At 39.1% G+C, this 22,888-nt stretch overlaps 1 protein-coding gene across 1 annotated transcript in view; it reads right to left on the bottom strand.

The window, feature by feature from the left end:
* The window catches only part of LOC115821725 (NACHT, LRR and PYD domains-containing protein 12-like), a 32,145-nt gene extending 11,847 nt beyond the window's left edge, over positions 1-20,298 (bottom strand). Inside the window, exons 1-7 of the mRNA XM_030785526.1 lie at positions 20,099-20,298; positions 15,785-17,710; positions 12,619-12,792; positions 10,155-10,328; positions 9,493-9,666; positions 9,003-9,173; positions 8,878-8,924 (exon numbers count right to left, since the gene is read on the bottom strand). Of these exons, the coding sequence (XP_030641386.1) occupies positions 8,878-8,924; positions 9,003-9,173; positions 9,493-9,666; positions 10,155-10,328; positions 12,619-12,792; positions 15,785-17,710; positions 20,099-20,298 (2,866 nt within the window). The remainder of the gene's footprint in view (positions 1-8,877; positions 8,925-9,002; positions 9,174-9,492; positions 9,667-10,154; positions 10,329-12,618; positions 12,793-15,784; positions 17,711-20,098) is intronic.
* Positions 20,299-22,888: the final 2,590 nt, after the last annotated feature.

The following is a 22,888-nucleotide window of genomic DNA, read 5'->3' on the forward strand; positions in this document are numbered from 1 at the left end:
ATTGCAGCAGAGAACACCTGTATAGCGTTCACCTGTATAGCGAGCCCTCTACCGCATTTCCCCCACGTCTGAGGAAAGGCGACCATTGGCCATTTATAAAGCGTGCATTTGTTTGTTCTCACTGTAATTCTTCTCTAATCCAAACAAGAAAGAACTTGGCGCATCCATCTCCCTTAACACTGTGAATCCAGCTCTTACAAGTGGCCCCTTTCTGCTCTGTTCTGAAAGACTGCTCCCATGTCCCGCCATAATTCTTCCAGATAAGTCCACACACCCTCTCCATTCTGCTGTTTTTTCAAGCATAGCCACCTCCCTTTTTGCCTCCGTTGAGGAGCATGCAGTGTATTGCTAGCAGAAAAGCCTAATTTGGAACTTCCCAACATCCCACCATTGCCTTAATGAACAAAACTCCTTTTTCCTGTCTCTCCTCTTTCCCCAAAATTCATTCAGTTTAGGGCAAAAGGCTGCATCTTGTAAGAGCCTTACATTGAACTTCCAATATGCTGTTCCTCTGTGACTCGACACAGTAGATAGATGTACCATTGTGGCATGATGGTCTGAGAAACCAACAGGGCAAATAAAAGCTCTGATTATTCGATTAACGTGTTGTCTAAAACATATAAAAAATCAAGCCATACTCCACTCACCGTGTCTTCTGACACTTTTATCCAAGTAAACAGTCTTATGGAAGGATGCTTTGTCCTCCACCTATCCAGTAAATCATAACACAGTAATATGTCATTTAAAGTCTCAGCTGACATTAGACGAGGTTCTTCACCAGTCCTATCTTTTACAAAGTCCACTGGACAGTTCCAATCACCTCTCAATACTAACACCGCATCTTGCGTAAACTGTGACAGCTCTTTTTTTATATGGTTTAAAAGCATCCCTCTGTCTCTACCTACAGTTGGTGCATACACATTTACAAAGATATACTCTTGGGTGTTAATCTTAGCTTGTACTACTAAAACCCGTCCCTTACACACTTGCTTTTGTGAGATTCTGTTCATGAGTACACTGGAGGAGGAAAGCACTGCCACTCCTGCACTAACACTGGTACCATGACTCATTATTATTTTCCCTTTCTACCACATCTCCCACTGTCCTTCATTTTCACTGTCACTGTGGGTTTCCTCCAGAAATAATATGTCTATGGTTTTGTGTTTGGCGTGCTCTGCCAGCATTTCACGCTTGCGCTCATCTCTAGCGCCATTAATGTTTAAGGAAGCTGAGCATAAGACTGCCATGTGAAGGAAAAAGAGAAAACAGATAGACTGGAAACCAAAAGCAGAACCCACCCATGAGGTGAAACGAAAACTACTGTTCATTCTATGGCAACCCTTTGCGAACTGTTGTCACCCACTTCTTAAGCCTAAATCTCTTCTTGGGTGACAACACACTCAAGTCTTGGGTCTTTGTAACATATTGAACAGATCTTAAAAACTTGACAGGATCAGGGGAGAACGTGGCCAGTGACACATACTTTTTCCCTTTCATAACTGACAAAAAATTATTTAGCTGTGCTAATGTGTACATGTCACCTGGTTGGCTTAGCGAAGTCTCCACCACACCTGAGCAGTCAGATACGATACTTTCCCCCTCCGACTCATCAACACCTTCCTCCATACGCTGTGCTTCTTCCTCCCCTACAGTTCCTTCCTCCAACTTTTGACTCTAAATACCCGATATCGATGTTCTTTTACCTTGTTCACCGCTGGAGAGAGAGAGAGAACAGTCAGTCAGAGAGTGCAGTCAGAATCATGATGAGCTCCTGATAAAAATTGAAAAATTAACCTAAAAGTGAGATAAAAACAGTAAAATGTGATGGAGTTTCCAAACAGGAAGAAATGGAAAAACATTTCTAATCTAATTCTTGGACTTTCATGTGGATTATTACAAAAGAAGACAAGAAAAGGGAAAACTGAAGGAATACTGACTGTTACAAACAGTCAACCCTGACTGCAGGCCAAGGGCATTTACCCAAGTCTTGTTTCTAAGACATACAGTATTATTACTATATTAATACATGTGTTATTACATATTAGAAGATCTATTATCTATTATCAAATTAGCAGACTAGCATAGCAAACTGACTTGACAGTGGAGAGTGACAGTTAGAGCAGTAAACATTTTTTCACGTTAGTAAAAAAAGAACTCTTCCTCCCATTCACTGTGAAAATGATAAGTTTTCTTCCTTTTTTTCTGCCATGTTTTTGTGGGTAGAAACCGCATTCATCTCCTCATCTTCACAGCGCTCGCGAACTCATCTCAGCAAAGCTGTGGTTTGTCATGCTAGACTGACCTCTGAACCATACTACGTCAGAGTTCATGTATTTTAAACTTTTTTTTATGATTATTTTTTTTACGTTTTTATATATTCGTTTTTAAATCTACATCACTGTAAATATAATTCAAAAAGAATAGCAACACAGTTAAATAAAATTTTAGACTGAGCTCGTTGGTGATTAGTGCTATTTTTTATTTTACTGATCAGGTGCCCGCGGGCACCACGTTGGTGACCCCTGCTCTAAGGAAAAGAAAAAACATAAAGAGCATGTCTTAAGAAGTAATCCAGAGGTCCTCTTTACAGACTTTACAAAGCACAGGGACAAAAGAGTTAAAAACAATCTGATATTTCACATCAACTGCTTGGATCTGAGTGGAAATCTGTCCCCTGCAAACAATACGATCACATATGTAAGGAAGGCATTGGACGCGGAGGCAGACTAACAGTCTGTGAGGATGAAAACCTGTACACAGACAACCCTGAGTTGACCATCACCTACTACACTAAGGCTACAATCCTAGTCCAGGGACATGAAAATTGTTTGAGTTCCTTTGAGCAGGCATTCCCTAAACTGAAAGCAGAGGTACAGAAAGAGAAATCGTCAGGCTACTTCGAAAATGAAGAACAGATAAAGGAGATAACATCCACCTTGACCCCTGCTCCACCATCACCCCTTAGCTCTGAGAGACAGTTAAGAGAAAGTCTGGCCCTTCTTGAACTGGAATTGGCAGAATTTAAGGAGCTCATGCAGGCCAGGCTAAACCATTCCCCCTACGACTCCAGGCAGCTCCAAGAGGAGCTTCAGCAGCTGAGGACTAATACCCAGACCACCATCTCTGAGCTCAGATATATACCATCCAGAGTATTCAGGAGGAGAACAAAAGTCTCAGAGCCCATATGGCAAAGTTAAAAGAAGATGCCAGCGACAGGGAAAAAACCATCTCAAGGCAAATAACACAGGTGCAGGAGCAAATGGAGGTAAAACAGACTTCAGCAACTGACATACAAAGGGAGAAACACACAGCAACAAACACACAGGCATACACAGAGGTGCAGCTCCCTCTGCCCAGCACCTCAAATAAACAGTTAAACTCACGGCCAAATTCGGATAACAAACAAGCAAAACACACCATGCAGGCTCCACCACCAACAACACACACCACTGACACACAATCAGTCACTGAATCCTCTCCTCACCCCCCCACACCCATAGAGACACTGTCTGCTTTACAGAATATGGCAACACCAGACTCCCAGGAGGTGCTTCTCATGGACTCAAACGGAAAGTTCCTGAACCCTGAAAGACTCTTTCCTGGACAACGTGTAACAACCAAACGCTGCAGTAACACCAGCCAGGCCCTTCGTCTCCTTAATCAGTGCACCCTTGGCAGACCCAACTGTATCATTGTCCACACTGGGACAAATGACCTCCCCAACCTTCCCAAGGTCGCGGGACTGCAGAAGCAATGACGAAGGTGGTGGAGAAAGCAAGCAGAGAGTTCCCAGAATCCTGCATCATAATTTCTACTCTCCTTCCACGTATAGACATCCCTCCCCACATCATCCATGACATCAATGCAGACCTAACCAGAAGCTGCTCTGCCCTGCAGTGTCCATATAGCCCATCACCCCTCCATTGGCCCCCGAGATCTGTATGATGGACTTCACCTTCACAAGGATGGTGTCAGAATCTTCGCCAGAACTCTCAAAGATGTGGCTCTAGGACGGAATCCAACCAACCCACAGCCCCATCCTCCCTATCTTATCCACTACCCTCCCCCACCTTATATGCAAGGCAACGACTCCTTCACCAACTGGCCTCCCCCCTCAAAACAACCATATACATCACCTCATCGCATGGCAACACAACCAGCCCAGCACCAAAAAGAAGAGACTCTCTTCTACCAAAACCATCCAACAACCAGAGAGACAGCAGAGTTATGCTGCAGCTCTGACCCAACCCACCCCTGCATCCCACCAACCCTCTGAGCTGGGAGAAATCAGACAGCTGCTTCACAAGCTGTGTGCAGATCTCCTCAAACAGTGAGGTGAACACAAACACACAGACATATAGGCGACTTAAAAAAAAAAAATCCAGACAACATAAAATGTTACATTTTAGGAAAATTGCATCAGAACTGTTTTCACTGATTTGTCTCACAAAATTGGTTAATTTCTCATTGTAATTGTATTCGTACCTTCTTTTTGCATTAGCTGTTGGAACATACAGGGTCTCTACTCCTCAACCTTTGGTTTAAAGAGCACAAACCCTGAATTCTTGAAAAGTGTTAAAAACAGTGATACTTACGGAAACTTGGTGTCAAGAAAGAATTGTAACTCAGTGTCCACCAGACTATTATGAGATTATGGTGCCCTCAGTAAAATTAAGAAAAACACGCCATGGCAGAAATTCAGGTGGTATTTTGGTGCGGTGCAAAAATGAATTGGCTAAACATATTTCAGTTATTAAAATGGAAAAAAATCACATCTGGCTAAAACTGCAGGATACTATTGGCATTTTTAAATTTACAACCTACTTCTGTGCTGCTTACATTCCCCCAGTGGAATCAGTCTATTATGACAAAATCTGTTTCAACAATCTCTGAGGAGAAATAAGCCATTTCCAGGCCCAGGGAAAAGTGCTATTGTGTGGAGACTTTAATGCACGGACAGGTACTGAGCCTGACTTGATAGATCCACAGGGCAATGCACATGTGGTTGGCCAGTCCCCTTTGCACCTCTCACCAACCACCATAAGACGAAACAACCTAGACTGTGTGGTGAATAACAGTGAGACAGGGCTGCAGCCTGAGTCCAACACTCTTCAACATCTACATTAATGAGTTAGCCGTGCAATTAGAACAATCTGCAGCTCCTGGACTCATCCTTCAAGGCACAAAAGTCAAATTCCTGCTCTATGCAGATCACCTGGTGCTCCTGTCACCCTCTGAACAGGGCCTACAGCAGCACCTGGACCTGCTGGAAAAGTACTGCCAGACCTGGGCCCTGGCAGTGAATCCTATAAAAACAAAAATCATGATTTTCCAAAAGAAGCCCAGGTGCCAGGAACACAAATACATGTTCACTCTGGGTAGCACTGTCCTATAGCACAGGATGCAGTATACTTACCTCGGTCTTCCCATTACTGCATCAGGAAGTTTCAGCACGGCAATGAATGCACTCAGAGAAAAAGCCTGTAGAGCACTTTATGCTATAAAATCTCAATTTTACAATATAAATATAGCAGTTACAATCTGGGGCAAATTATTTGACAGCATAATACAGCCTACTGCGCGGTATGGAAGTGAGGTGTGGGGTCCACTCAGTATGCAGGACTACACTACGTGGGACAAGCATCCAACAGAAGCCCTACATGCTGAATTCTGTCGATCTATATTAAAAATCTAAACAAAAACACCCAACAACACATGTAGGGCATGTGTTTGGACGTTATCCATTGGCTTTATCTATTCAAAAACGAACAAAATACACTCCAGTTTGAGACGTTAAAAACCCAGGAACTGAATCCAGAAAAGAGTCCTCTGAGCCAGCTGGTACTGAGGCTCATTAACCCAGTAACAAAAACCAGTACACAACACACTCAGACCAGTACTGTTTCATAACCACCAATTCAATAACTCAGTAACAAAGAGCAAGAAAGAGAGAGAGCGAGAGAGAGAGCCAGTGTGTGTGAGAAAGAGAGAAAGAGAGAGTGTGAGAGAAAGACAGAGAGTGAGTGATTGTGTGACAGAGAGAGAGAGAAAGAGGGAGAGTGAGATTGTGAGAGACAAGGAGAGAGGCAAAAAAGAGAGTTTATGTGTGAGAGAAAGAGATAGTGACAGTGAGTGTGTAAGAGAGAGTGTGTGTGTGTGTGTGAAAGAGAGAGAGAGAGCGTGAGTGAGAGAGTGTGTGCGAATGTGTGTGTTCAGTATCAGAAACACGTTCAATGTTTTTATATTTAATGATATTTTATTTGTGCATGTTCATATTGTGTTTGTAACAAAATAAATACAAATAAAAAAAAAAATTAAAAGTAAATGGACAAGAATTTCTGAAAAACAAATGCAACCCACGTGAATTAATCCCATACGTTGTAAGCCAGTTAGAGATAGTTCCTTTAGAGGGCGCACATCCCTCTCACTCACTCACTCATTATCTAATCCGCTTATCCTGATTAGGGTCGCGGGGGGTGCTGGAGCCTATCCCAGCGCACATAGGGCGAAAGGCGGGGAAACACCCTGGACAGGTCGCCAGTCCATCGCAGGGCAGACACACAGACAAACACACTCACACACACATTCATACCTAAGGGCAATTTGGGCGCACATCCGAAAAGAAAAAAAAACGGCAGCACAGTATACATGCAGGAGTAGAACTGATCTCGCACAGACACCAGAGAACATTCCAGAAGCCAGCCTGTTAGTATCTCATACAGGAGTCAGTCAATTGATTCAGTCAATTTTGATTTCATAATTCACAATAACTCTGTGTTAGAGCCATGTGTAGAGTAACTTTTCCCACGTCTGCATTTGTTGAGCGAAACTCCAGTGAGTTGTTTCTTTTCTTGTGCTATGCTAGCAAATTCGCTAGTCATGTTAGCATGGTATTAGTATATATAGTCAAGTGAATGATAGACCTGGGACTAAATTTGTTGCGTACAAAGGAGTACAAGTTTTTTTTGCGAAAAAAAACAAACAATCGGAGTAGTGTTGTATGATGTTCAATCGCATGACTGTATGGACTTGTGTAAGGCTGGTAATCTGTATGTGTGTGTGTGCTAGTGCGTCGAGCGATCGGATGTATGCTACTGTAACAGACCCTTTTGACTGTGTAATTCGATACCCTGCTCTCTTATTGTTACACTGTATTTGATTTGATGCAGATTTTCTAAGTGTACTTTGCAAATGTAAATTTATGTATTTCATAAATTAAGTTAACAGTTAAGTTTTCCTGCATTTTGTTCTTTCTAAGTGCATCCCTTGTTCAGTTAAAGAAGTAGCGAGAGAGAGAGAGAGAGTTTTTTGTAACTAGGTTGTAAGGTTGCAGAATTGACCATAATGAACGTATTCTGTGCCATGCAGATTGTGTGTGTGTGTGTTTTAGGAGAATTTTACCACCACTAGACGGTATATTAGATGGACCAGACCCAGCGGTGAGCGCAAGCCGAGATAGTGTGACCACTTCCGTCAGCTGAGAGACTCAGACAGTGCACTGCTACTCTATCTTTTTTTCTTTTTTTTCCACACACGATCACATGTACATTTCCACATAAATGACTTGTGCCTACAGCCTGCCTGGGCAGCAACTGTGGGACTGAAAAGAGATATTCTTTTGTATTTATTTTTTGTTTTGTTTTGTTCCCTGAGGCCTCATTGTCAGTTTTGTAATCTGTTATGCAATTCATGCTTAGAAGTGAATATATTTCTTTTCCCTTAATACATACTTACCTGTTTTTCTACCCAACCATATTCTTGTTGTGCTTTTCTGCCTGCTTACTATCCTCCTACCCGAACCTAGAGCCATGGTGTTAACTTTGCTGTGTCTGTTAGTTATCAGTTAGAGAAGAGACCGCGTTACACAAACAAACAAACAAATCTCTACACAACTTTGTAAATGAATGAATAATTGTTTATTATTACAGTCACAGATTTCTGATACATAAAGAAAACTCTGATTGTACCTCATACACACACGTTTGTGAATGTAAATGGTACATATGAACGTTGTGTGTGTTTATGTGAAAAAGAGAAAAAGAATGTGTGTGTGTGCATGTGTGTGTGTATTTCAGAGTGTGTGTGTTTATTTATTTGATCTGACACAGAGACACTGAGGAGTCAAAATAATCAAACCCAAACCCTGCATAGAGGGGTTCAGTGAATGTGCAGTGGAATGTGTGTATGTGTGTGAGTGAGTGTGTGTCAGATGAGACTCTGTAGAGGGACACAGTTCCAGATGACCAGTCCAGATACACTCCTACTCTGTGTGTGTGTGAGGGGTGGTGAGGTTTGTCAGTTCTCTGTTTATTGTGACGGGCAGAGTAACTATTAACACGGCACCAAAGACTCCAGGACTTTTCACTGAATCCAAACACACAGTCATCACTCTCTCCTTTCCTCCTGATTCCTTTATATGTCACTGATACATCAGCAACTCCACTCCACTCAGTCTCCCAGTAACAGCGTCCAGTCAGACTCTCTCTACACATGACCTGAGGCCAGTAATCAAATCTCTCTGGATGATCAGGATACGACTGATTCTCTCCCACACGTGTCACCTTTCTGTTCCCCTCAGACAGAGAGAGGTGTGTGTTTACTGTGTTTGGGTCCAGTGTGAGATCACAGGCATCTACAGAGAAGAAGAGAAATTAGAGGAGACAACATATCACACACTCTCAACTCTGTGTGTGTGTTTTACACTAAATGGAGAGTACTGTATTATCATATCTCCTATTATATTAATATCACTCTTTTTTCATTACATCAAGAAGATATGGAATTTAGATAAATGATCTCTTTTCCATGGGTGAGCTAAACTCAGTGTTTGTGTTTATATGTGTGTGTGTGTGTGTGTGTCTGTGCAGGTGTACCCACATTTTCTTAATCCAGGTTTGATCATGAATTCTCCACCATGGTCCACACTACAAAAGCACACAACAGACAGTGGATGAGCCTCACACATAAACTGCACACACACACACACACACACACACACACACAATACTGACTTAAGTCGACAGTGTTGATTCATCTGTGCAGAGAGAGGCTTCACTCCTGAGTCTCCTGGGTGATTGTAGCTCAGATCCAGCTCTCTCAGGTGTGAGGGGTTTGAACTCAGAGCTGAAGCCAGAGAAGAACAACCTTCCTCTGTCACTAAACAACCAGACAACCTACAGAGAGAGAGAGAGAAATAAACATACATACAGACAGAAAATATCAACTCGTAATCTGGTTTGTGAAGTGTGATTCATTGTAAAAGTTCCACTCGGATTACCATAAATGTTGACTTTGTTAAACTATCACATTAACTAAACTCACAGACCAGTTACTGACATTAGCGGTAAAGATACTGGGGGAAATTCATCTACTTTTATGATCAGAACACACACAACAGTACTTTAATAACCATAATATACATAAACCTGGTCTCATTTTAATATGAACATAGTTATTTTAAGCACTGTGTTTAAGTTCCATGCCAATACGGACCTGAGTATCTCCAGTTTACAGAGTGGATTCTTCAGTCCCACACCGAGAAACTTCACCCCTGAATCCTGAAGGTCATTGTTACTCAGGTCCAGTTCTCTCAGGGGACAGTTTACTGACTGTAGAACTGAGGCTATAGATGAACAGGACTGTTCAGTGAGTTTACAGAGAGCAAGTCTGGAGAGAGAAAGAGAAAGAAACAAGTTTTGTTCCAGTGAGGTTTAGCTGAACAGAATTGTCATAAGATCAAACTCCTATTAAGAGTCGGAACATCATCAGTGTCTGCTGATAAAACACGTTTAGTTTTAAGTTTTAAAGTTTTTTTAAAGCCCAATATGACGGTTTACAGTCTCAAAGGCCTTTATGTGCCACAGGTTTACAACAAACAAAACAGGATGACACCCCCCGGCTTAATCCTCATAGCGGGCAAGGAAAAAAATCCCTCAAAAACCCAGGTGTAACAGGGAAAAAATGGAGGAAGTCTTGAGAGGGACCATAGAGAGAGGAGACCCCTTCATGGCCAGACAGGTGTGCAATAGTCTCCTGCTACTGGAAACCCCTTAAGGTCCCATCTCAGTTTCCACAGAAGAGACTCAATAGTGGGGCTGTATAACTGCCCTGAGAGTGGATAACCTGCCATTTTTCAGTTCCTGACAAATACTGACCTCAGTATCTCCAGTTTACAGTGTGGATTCTTCAGTCCCACACAGAGAAACTTCACTCCTGAATCCTGAAGGTCATTGTTACTCAGGTCCAGTTCTCTCAGGGGACAGTTTACTGACTGTAGAACTGAGGCTATAGATGAGCAGGGTTGTCCAGTGAGATTGCAACCAGCAAGTCTGAAGACAGAGAGAGAGAGAGAGACAGAGAGAGAGAGAGAGAGAGAGAGAGAGAGAACATAAGCATTCACTCATTTAAGAATTAAAAATTGTACTCATACAGATACAGTTTGACAAAAAGGCGTTAAATGTTGTGAAAAATTTGCTTAAATTGCTCAGACACATAGTGTGATATTTTTGGGCACAGGATGAGTGCAAGTTGTAATTAACTGTACACTTTAAACTGGAGAGACTAATGAAAATTTGAACGGGAAATAAGAGATCAAAAAGGACAACACTTACAAAACTGTCAGTCAAATCAATATTAAAAGGATTAGCCATGTTCCACACAGAACAAAAGCGAGACAGACATCCTGTCTACTGGCGAACTCATTAACCATATAAATATCAAAAGCACAGCTGGTGAATTTGATGACAAGTATGGTTACTTGGTAAATAACAACTTTATTCTCGTTAATTAACAACCCTATTCTCGTTAATCAAGGAATTTATTCTCATTAAATAACGACTTTATTCTTGAAATCTCAGAATTTTTTCCCCTGAAGGTGGCCCTGTTATTCCATCGCGGGCTCTTACTGATGCTCCCATTTTTATGTGGGACAAACCGTTGTACTTATTTGAACGAAGGCAATGAAACACACGGCTCACATCGGTTGCCAGTAAACCGGAGGGAGAAAATATTTATTAGCAAATGCACTTTTATCAAAGTCACTACGCATTATGTGTGACGTATGAGATCAAATGTGTAGTGTGAAATCCCAAAGCCTCAAGTCCTCAATATGACATGATTACCGTCATGTAGTATGAGATGCATTCATCAGCAGCGTGTACTCAGCTTACAGCATTTTTTATCAAAACTGTAATATATTTTTTGTTGTACCTTTGTTCAAAATACTTATGACAGTAAGACAAGTTTATTTTTAAACTGCATTCTGTAATGTTATCTTGGTGAGGGCTCTTAATTAACTATACATAACAAATGTTAGGGGAAATCTTTGTTTATGTCGTGTGTTTCTGAAAAAAAAAAGAATATCGGGCGACATATCATTACTGGATTTTTAAATAATCAAATATCGAAATTGGTATCGGTCGGGCTCTATCTTCTACCATATGCACACGTTCACCCTTGTTCTGATTCCTTTTGGAAAAACATTGATTTTTTCCTTTGCACTTTGCACAGTATTTGCCATAAACTTGACATTGCTTTGGAACATGTCACATGTCACATGTCACATCTTTTACAATTAAATGTGTCTCCCTCCAGTTTTCTGAACTTCGTTTGGTCAGTAACTCCAGACACCGTTATGGCTACTGCTGGGCTTTCACTGACCATGGCTCCCGCCATTTCACCAAATGTTCTTTTGTGTCTCAGAGTTCATTCACTCACCTGACATATATGGATATAATCACATAATGGACCACAAAAAAAAAACAAAAAAAAAAACATGGAATATTGCTCTGTTGTCCCTAAGTAACACGCACAGCAAAACACTAAATCTAGGCTATTATGAATGAAACAAATGTATTCACTCTAGTAAATGTACTCTTAGAGTCTACTGTGTGAGAAGATTAGAAATATCAGAAACCTGCCAATGTTGATGATGCTGTTTGTTCCCTCTGGAGAGTGACTCTGCTCCTGACTGTTGGTCTTACTATTGTCATCAGACCCAGCTTTGATCTTTTTCATCAAGTCAAATAATGTGATTTGATGTGTTCACTTCATTACTGATTCATACACTACTGCAGTGGTAACTATGGGGATCAGTGACTGTGTAGAGCTCAGAGGAAAAAGAACAAAAGCAGAAAACCCATCACAGTACATATAAAGGAGTGCACTCATTATACTGGACTCATGACTGGATGAATGTGAAGTCATTGATCTCTATGGTCAAATCTAAATCAAACATACAATGAATAGCTGGAAAATAACATGATTTGATTGGCTGCCGCCTAGCTCCCATTAGACTGTCTGTCTCTCATCTCCTCATTCTCCAACCACACAAGGAGAGAAAAGAAACAAACAGAAATCAGAAATAATGACAGACTCGTGTCCTTGGAACACATCTTTTCATTGTGAACATGTTCTTACACTCCCACACTCCCAGCATCCAATCAGAGAGAGAGAAGATAATATTCACACGCTGATACAAATGTCTCTGTGACCTGTCTATGAGCATCAGTTTTGTCTAGACTGTCCAATTTTTTTTTTTTATTTTGAAAAAAAATATATATATATGACTAGAATGACTGGGAAAATGACCAACAAGTCGCACCAGTTAGAATTACTGACCTCAGTATTTCCAGTTGACAGTTTGGATTCTTTAGTGCGGCACAGAGCATCGTCACTCCTGAATCCTGAAGACCAGTGTTACTCAGGTCCAGTTCTCTCAGGGGACAGTTCACTGACTTCAGAGCTGAGGCGATAGTTTCACAGGACTGCTGAGTGAGGTAATAGTCTCTGAGTCTACACAGGGAGAAGGAAAACAAAACACTGACTTTTTAAAGAATAAAATTATCCTGTAAATCACTTCTATGGCTGGACTTGAGACAGTCATCTGACAGTGTGTACTGTCTTCAAGTAAGAACCAAGTCTTAATATTCTGGTTGTCTGAAGACACTGAAAACACTAAAGTTGCCATCTCCACTGACATAGTCCAGCAATCTCCTGATTTCCAGCAAAATGACCCACAGCCAGGAAAATTTGTGACTTTTTGTGGCTACAGAATTAAACATGGAAATGACCACAAAAGTGATAATAAATCTGCAGCTCATAAAATTTATTTTAGAAGGAACACATACTTAAAATTTTGTACATAACGTCTGTGATATACATAAAATGTTCCCTGAAAATTTCAAGTAAATCGGTCATCTGCTACCAGGTGAAATGACCCTTGTCACAAAGTGCATGAAAAGCATTTTTTATTAATTTAGGTGAGACACTGTACCAACATTAATGCTTTAATCATTCCAGATACCATTTATTCCTATTGTGCCCATACATGTGTGTGAAACTGTAAAAAAACAGCTCTGTACACTTTTATTTTCCTGACATTTTATACGTCTAGATATGGTTCAGACAAATTTTGTAACCAAGTTTGGGCTTCTATATCTATTCAACCATTGAATCCAGCATAAAACATAGTACACATTTGGAATCTACAGGAAATATTAAATCCGCATGCCAAATTTCAGATCTCTGGTTGCATTTATGGCCAAGTTACTGAGCTCCAAAGATCAGAAAAATGCCTGTGAGTGAAAAAATGCTAAGTTTAAGGGTAGTTTTTTACGAGTCGTTGTAAAGGCCATTGACTCTGAGGAAACAATACCCTCCACAGGTTTAAAGAATACGTGTAGCTGTAGTTAGTAAATCAGCTGCTGCTATGACGCCTTAAGTAGTTCAGTAAAGGCGACGTGTCCGTCGAACAAGCACTTCATGTTCATGCGTATTGTGCGTAAATGACTGAGGGTGAGTGTCGCCAACTTCTTTAAATTTATTACAGTTTTTGTTCTGCCTGACGTTAGTTGCTACAGAATTTCTATGTTGTACATTCTGTTTGTTTGGGCCAGTTAACGTAGCCGACTACAAATGCAGTTGTGGTAGTCATTACTGTTTGTTTCTGCACAACGACGATGTCATTCGTGTCCTACGGTGTACTACTGACTGTTCATATTGTGTTATAATATGTGGTGGTTTGATGTAATTCGTGTCCTATGGTGTACTACTGACTGTTCATATTGTGTTATAATATGTGGATGTTTGATGTCATTCGTGTTCTACGGTGTACTACTGACTGTTCATATTGTGTTATAATATGTGGTTGTTTGATGTAATTCGTGTCCTATGGTGTACTACTGACTGTTCATATTGTGTTATAATATGTGGATGTTTGATGTTATTCGTGTCCTACGGTGTACTACTGACTGTTCATATTGTGTTATAATATGTGGATGTTTGATGTAATTCGTGTCCTACGGTGTACTACTGACTGTTCATATTGTGTTATAATATGTGGATGTTTGATGTAATTCGTGTCCTACAGTGTACTACTGACTGTTCATATTGTGTTATAATATCTGGTTGTTTGATGTAATTCGTGTTCTGCGGTGTACTACTGACTGTTCATACTGTGTTATAATATGTGGATGTTTGATGTCATTCGTGTCCTACGGTGTACTACTGCCTGTTCATATTGTGTTATAATATGTGGATGTTTGATGTAATTCGTGTCCTACGGTGTACTACTGACTGTTCATATTGTGTTATAATATCTGGTTGTTTGATGTAATTCGTGTTCTGCGGTGTACTACTGACTGTTCATACTGTGTTATAATATGTGGATGTTTGATGTCATTCGTGTCCTACGGTGTACTACTGACTGTTCATATTGTGGTATAATATCTGGTTTTTTGATGTAGAAACGTAGCAAACATACATGTTATGTGGAGAAACAAGTGCTAACCACACGTGACACAGCATAAGACAACGGCCACGCAGCTCATGGACTCTCTGAGGGCTGTCTGTGTCTGGTTATATTGGTCAGCTACTTAACTGATGTTATTGTTAAATATTTTGCAGCTGCAAACGTAAAGATCAGTATTTGTACATTACTTGCACGTGAAAGAACAATTGTACTTAATGCTTCTAATACTGCTATCTGGACCTGTTCATGGCTTACAGGAACCACACAAAAACACACACCCACACACACTTGCATACATTTAATGTATGAATATCCACCTACATTTACCTCCTCTGTGCATTGCTGTTGGAAGACTGTGCATTGCTATTTGGATAGACTGTGCTTAGTTATTTGGATTTATTGAAGATTCAGTAAAGTGAAGGAATCTGAGATTGCCTCTTGTTTTCTATGCTCTGACCAGCAAACCATGGCCAATGTCACTCCCACCACTGAACTCTTATGTCCTTACCAAAACCTCCATCACACCAGCACTAAATAAATTCTACACTGAAACGGTTTGAGAGTAGGAAGCTAAAATTTTGGGATATGCCATGTCAGAGTGTAGTCTTCAGGACGAAAAAATTATCAGCCAATTCTGAGATGGTGTGGAGGAAAGATTTTCCCAATTTGGTTGAAATGACATGGAATGACCCAGGAAGCACCTGAAATATATACAATATTATATTGTTCATACAGTTTTAAAAACATTCCTTCTGAAGAGTAGATAAATAACAATGTGTGATATTTCTTTCAGATCGATCACTGTTTCCCATTCAGAATATGTTTAATCAAATCAGCTTTAATGAGACTTTCATCAAAGTATCACTCTCCCTTTGTAATTGGGCATATAGATGAATTATTGTGGTAAAATTCATTCCATTACATGTATTCCACAAAGATATACAAAAATATGACTAGGGAATTCCCACCATTTTCTTTCAAATAAAACAACTAAAGAGTGGTATCTTTAGAAGGAAAGGGAAACTAAAAACTCACTGAGCTTTTCTGCAGCACCTCAAAGCTGGGAGCAGTCTCCTACGACCCTCATCTGATGTGTTGTATTTCTTCAGGTCAAACTCATCCAGCACCTCCTCTGACATCAGAAACATGTAGGCCAGTGCTGTGCAGTGTGCAAGTGAGAGTTTTGTTCCATAATTTTCAGACTTGACAAAAGCTTGAATTTCCTCATGGAGAGAGCGATCATTCATTTCAGTCAAGCAGTGCAGTAGATTGATCCATCTCTCAGGCGGGACACCATCTTTATTTAACTTTTTGATGTAATGGCTAATTTTCTCGATGCTCTCCTGGTTGTTCTGTGTGTGTGTCAGCAGGCCTTGTAGCAGTTTCTGGTTGGACTCCAGTGAGATGCCATGAAGGAAGCGGATGAACAGATCTAAACGTCCATCTTTCCTCTCCAAAGATTTATCCACAGCTTTCTTCAGCAACTCATCCAAGGAAACATTTTTTGGTACCCTTCTGGTATTTTGCTGCAGAAAATACTTCAGTGCGTCCATGTTGTTGTTCACATAGCAGTAAAACACATAGAGAGCAGCAAAGAACTCTTGAACACTCAGATGCACAAAGCAGTAGACCTTCTTCTGACGAAGCACAGATTCCTCCTTAAAGATCTCAGTACAAATCCCAGAATACACTGTGGCATCACTCACATCAATGTCACATTCTCTCAGATCCTCTTCATAAAACATTATACTGGCCCTCAGCAACTGATTAAAAGCCAGCTTTGCAAGTTTCAGAAAGATCTCCTTGCTTGATTCCAGAAGATTTTTTGAGTCAGTCTCAACTTTGTCCTCGTATTTCTGCTTCTTCATTTTAATCTGAATGAGCAGGAAGTGTGTGTACATCTCAGTCAGAGTTTTAGGGATCTCTTTTACGTTGTCTTGACGCAGCATTTCCTGAAGCACAGTGGCTGAAATCCAACAGAACACTGGGATGTGACACATGATGTGGAGACTTACTGATGTCTTGATGTGTGAGATGATTCTGTTGGCTTGACTCTCATCACTGACTCTTTTTCTGAAGTATTCCTCTTTCTGTGAATCATTGAATCCTTGGACTTCTGTCACACGACTGATGAACTGAGAGGGGATCTGACTGGCTGCTGCTGGTCTGGAGGTTATCCAGATGAGTGCAGAGGGAAGAAGATTTCCTTGAATGAGGTTTGATATCAGTTTGTCCACTGATGATGTTTTGGTCACATCACACAACCTTTCAGAGAAATTCAACTGAAGTCGACTCTCATCAAAACCGTCAAAGATGAACAGCATTTTACAGTCATTATATTTCTTTGGATCCAAGTCTTTCAGCTCTGGGTGAAACTCTAGCAGGAGTCCATGAAGACTGAACTGTTCATCTTTAACCAAGTTCAGTTCTCGGAAAGGAAGAACCAACATGAAATCAATGTCCTGATTGGTCCTTCCCTCTGCCCAGTCCAGAATGAACTTCTGCACAGAGACTGTTTTTCCAATTCCAGCAATGCCCTTGGTGAGTACAGTTCTGATTTCTGGCTTTTGTCTCTTCCTTCCTAGTTCTTGACTAGATAAGGCTTTTTTCTCCTTTTTAGTTCTCTTGGTTGACAAGGGTTTGAAGATGACATTGCTGCTGATTGGTTTGTCTTGAGAAACCCATTTCCTGGATGCTGTTTCAATCTGTAAAACTTCATGTTTCTCATTCACTCCTTCACTCTCTCCCTCTGTGATGTAGAGCTCTGTGTAAATGCTGTTGAGGAGGGTTTGGTTTTCTTTCAGTGCGACACCTTCATATAAGCACTCGTACTTATTTTTAAGGACATTTTTATGACCCTCAACAATTCTCAGCTTTACATCATCTGACTTAGACAGGGATGTGTGGTGTTGGACATTTTGGCAACACTCAGACTGATCCTCAGTTAGATCTGTCTCCCCACTGCAGAGAGAGAGAGAGAGAAGAGCAGGATTTCAGTAAAAAAAATTCTCTCAGAACCTGCTGACAAAAGCCACACCTGGACTGATCCTGGATCAGACCTGAGTTTCTATATTTGACAGATACATTCTTTGGGAGACATATGACTCCATCAAGGCTGGCAGGCTGAACCCTTCTCATCAGCCTTGTAGTTGAGTTTAGGCCTCATATACAGTTGGGATGATAGGTATGTCATGCCAGTGGTATAGGGAAACTCTGGTTAATGGTTCACTGTGAGTGTTAGACTCAAAACTAATATCACTTAGCTGTAACTATAACATTATTTCAGAATCTGAACCCAGTGAAATTACAGTTATTCCAAATACCTCTATTTATTGCTCAGTGCTCTGAACACTGAACCTAGAAATTATTCAAAATAACTCTTCATCAGCCTTAACGTATATTAAATAATAACATTATTTAAGTGTTAATTTGAGCTTGGTTGAAATAAGTTCACATAACTTTTTCCCATTAAAGTAAAATCACATTAGCTTATTCGTATCTGCCACATTTTATACTTCCAAACAAGACCAAATATGTTTCAAATACTGAAACACACACAACTACAACCCTATTAAACAATCCTACTGCACTCCACTTCCATCTAGATAAAAGTCTATTACAACTGTTAGGACTCTATCAGTGTTTAGAATGGTTACAGTCAGTAATTCCTCAGTGCATAGATCTTATCCACAGAACATTTCATATCCTTTCTTTTCTATTGTACAATTTATTCCATGATCCCCCCCATCCTCCTTCTACCCTTTCATCTTTCCATCTGTCCATCCAAACTCACTCTCACCTTATTAACACTATTCTACACTCCCTATTCAATATACACTTATTACCAATTACAACACTACTATTCCTCTTACTGATCAACACTCTCTATTCAATATACACTTATTACCAATTACAACACTACTATTCCTCTTACTGATCAACACTCTCTATTCAATATACACTTATTACCAATTACAACACTACTATTCCTCTTACTGATCAACACTCTCTATTCAATATACACTTATTACCAATTACAACACTACTATTCCTCTTACTGATCTACACTCTCTATTCAATATACACTTATTACCAGTTACAACACTACTATTCCTCTTACTGATCTACACTCTCTATTCAATACACACTTATTACCAATTACAACACTACTATTCCTCTTACTGATCTACACTCTCTATTCAATATACACTTATTACCAACTACAACACTACTATTCCTCTCACTGATCTACACTCTCTATTCAATATACACTTATTACCAATTACAACACTACTATTCCTCTTACTGATCTACACTCTCTATTCAATATACACTTATTACCAATTACAACACTACTATTCCTCTCACTGATCTACACTCTCTATACAATATACACTTATTACCAATTACAACACTACTATTCCTCTAACTGATCTACACTCTCTATTCAATATACACTTATTACCAATTACAACACTACTATTCCTCTTACTGATCTACACTCTCTATTCAATATACACTTATTACCAATTACAACACTACTATTCCTCTTACTGATCTACACTCTCTATTCAATATACACTTATTACCAGTTACAACACTACTATTCCTCTTACTGATCTACACTCTCTATTCAATATACACTTATTACCAATTACAACACTACTATTCCTCTTACTGATCTACACTCTCTATTCAATACACACTTATTACCAATTACAACACTACTATTCCTCTTACTGATCTACACTCTCTATTCAATATACACTTATTACCAACTACAACACTACTATTCCTCTCACTGATCTACACTCTCTATTCAATATACACTTATTACCAATTACAACACTACTATTCCTCTAACTGATCTACACTCTCTATTCAATATACACTTATTACCAATTACAACACTACTATTCCTCTTACTGATCTACACTCTCTATTCAATATACACTTATTACCAATTACAACACTACTATTTCCATATTCCTTCTTTTCTCTTCTTCTGCTCATCCATCCATTCCACTAATACAGCTACTACACAACCATTACTCACAATAAACTCAAGAACAATTGTTAGCATTGCTATAATTTACAGGACCATCTGATATTTACATAGACATTCTATTATTCTTAATTTCCATCCACTTTCCCTCTACTTTACTCTCTCCATCCACCAGACCTCTTCTTATGTTATTTAAAGTCTTTTACAACATCTGTTACATCATAATTAACATAAAACACCTGCTTAACAGTCTTGGATGTGACAGACCTCTGAATATTAGGTGAAATGTGAAATCTAAACGGTGAGAAATAAACACAGTTTATTAAGTAAACAACAGACTTGACCTTGGATCGAAGAACACTCTCTCTCCACTGAAGTCTGGAGGTTCTCTAATGGATTTATTACTCTTCATAGACACACAGCTGGGCACTGGAGATCCTGCTCTCTGTGTCCTGTAGTCAGCAGTGCCCCCCATCTCTGTGTCTCCATGGCGACTCCTTTTAAAGGCAGGGCCTCCCTCCTCACTGTGTATTATGAGACTCATTTTACATTGAGTGTTCTCCTCTTCACCTCCTTCACACAGACTCTACAGGCGCTGATCTCCTCCTCACAAGCGCGCCTGTGACTTATTGTAGGAACCTAAATGCAGTTTATTGATAAAATATAAATATGTGATTAATTAGCATACAGTAATTTAAATTAACATGTAAGACAGTAATAATTCATTTAGTTAATTTATTTAGTAGAAATTGGAAGGGCTATTTACAATATTTGCATTATTCACAAGCTGATTTATTTGCATTTCATATTTATAGTAATCCAAGTTAATTGTTCGATTTTTGCACTTAAACAATATGTGATTGATTTAAAATGCACAAGATTTCATTTGTAATATTTGGGAATAGGTGATTTATCCTTTGTTCTGGTAATCACGTGCACCTTTAATAGTGGCTTGTTACTCTCGTGAGGTGGGGGGGGGGGGGGTGCGGATGGGGGGAGGGGGAGTCAGGCAAGAGTAGAGTGGAGCCAGACAGTTGTTCGACCTCTCTCGCTCTTTCATTTATCTCAGTCTCTTTTTCTCATTAATTATGCTCTGTTGAATCTTGTCCATTGGTTTGATAACTTTGGAATAAACAATGTTCTGTATGAAAGATTTTTTGTGTCAAAGTAAACAGTTAAAGTTTACTCAGTGGTCCTGTGGATGGTTTTCTGGATGTGCACATGGACGAAGGGAGACGGTCAAACTAAGGCTTCATTCACTGGAACCTTCACTCTCACATGTAGTTGAAAAACAGACACGTCACAAGCCATACTCAACTCCGTGCATATGGTTAATGTTAATATTATAGCTTACTGTGTGCATATGGTAAATGTTAATATTATAGTTTACTATGTGTATATGGTTAATGTTAATATTATAGTTTACTATGTGTATATGCTTAATGTTAATATTATAGTTTACTATGTGTATATGGTTAATGTTAATATTATAGTTTACAATGTGCATATGGTTAATGTTAATATTATAGTTTACTATGTGTATATGGTTAATGTTAATCTTATAGTTTACTATGTGCATGTGTTTAATGTTAATATTATAGTTTACTATGTGTGTATATGGTTAATGTTAATATTCTAGTTTACTATGTGTATATGGTTAATGTTAATCTTATAGTTTACTATGTGCATGTGGTTAATGTTAATATTATAGTTTACTATGTGTGTATATGGTTAATGTTAATATTCTAGTTTACTATGTGTATATGGTTAATGTTAATCCTATAGTTTACTATGTGTATATGGTTAATGTTAATATTATGGTTTACAATGTGTATATGGTTAATGTTAATATTATAGTTTACTATGTGCATGTGTTTAATGTTAATATTATAGTTTGCTATGTGCATATGGTTAATGTTAATATTATAGTTTACTATGTGCATATGGTTAATGTTAATATTATAGTTTGCTATGTGCATATGGTTATTGTTAATATTATATTTTCTGTGTGTAAATGGATAATGTTAATATTATAGTTTACTATGTGTATATGGTTAATGTTAATATTCTAGTTTACTATGTGTATGTGGTTAGTGTTAATATTATAGTTTACTATGTGTATATGGTTAATGTTAATATTATAATTCACTAATCCCCAGACAGAGAGAGAGAGAGAGAGAGTCAGATCTTCATGTCAGTCAACCAGCTCTACAGTGTGGATTTACAATGCATGTAGACTAACACAGTTCGTATTAGTGAAATCTGTTAATTATTCAACAATAAAAAACACTGAGTTTGTTTTCTTTGTTTTGTATATGGAAACATGTATATCCAAACTGAATGTGGCAGTCTACAGAAACACTCCACATGGGGAAAGTCTGACTTTCTGAGCTATTCAGATTTCTAAAAATGTTGAACTGTTTGTAAAATTTCAGTCATTTATATCAGAACTTTTTCATCAAAATCCTTTAATGTTTGTGTATTTTTTACTCCCTTTTGAGCAGTTTTCACTGATCTCTTTCTGCTCTTACACACACAATCAGTGTTAGATTGATCTCCTTCTGCTCTTACACATAGAATAAGTATTGGATTGAGCTGTTTCATCGTATGGAGACACTGTCAGAGTGATCTGAGAGACAACCAGACAACTGGCTTCCTGTCACATTTGTTTCATTTAGGTTTTTGTACAAAAAATCCATTTGGGTCAGGAGCATGTGTACAGTGTCTCTGAGTGCTACACACACACACACACACACACACACACACACACACACACACACTACTATTTATATACACAATAATATGTTTTTAAGGTACACACACACAAACACACTACGGTTTATATTCACAATAATGTGTTTTAAAGTGCGCACACACACACACACACACACACACACACACAAATACATGTCAGTATTTTACAGTAAAATAGCTTCTTATATTCTTATAAAACAAATATTTCCTCTGAGAGATTTCTTTGTGGTTGATATGTTGCTACCTAACTGCAAATTCCTCAAATTAATCAGATAATCCAAACAGGAAATGAGAAGTATTGTTCCTCGTTACTCGATGAATAGTTGAGAAATAACTTACTTTCTTCAACTCAGATAACATCGCTTTAACGGCCGGTTTGT

This window comes from Chanos chanos, chromosome 9, assembly GCF_902362185.1.
Source record: "Chanos chanos chromosome 9, fChaCha1.1, whole genome shotgun sequence".
In the NCBI taxonomy this organism is placed as follows: domain Eukaryota; kingdom Metazoa; phylum Chordata; class Actinopteri; order Gonorynchiformes; family Chanidae; genus Chanos; species Chanos chanos.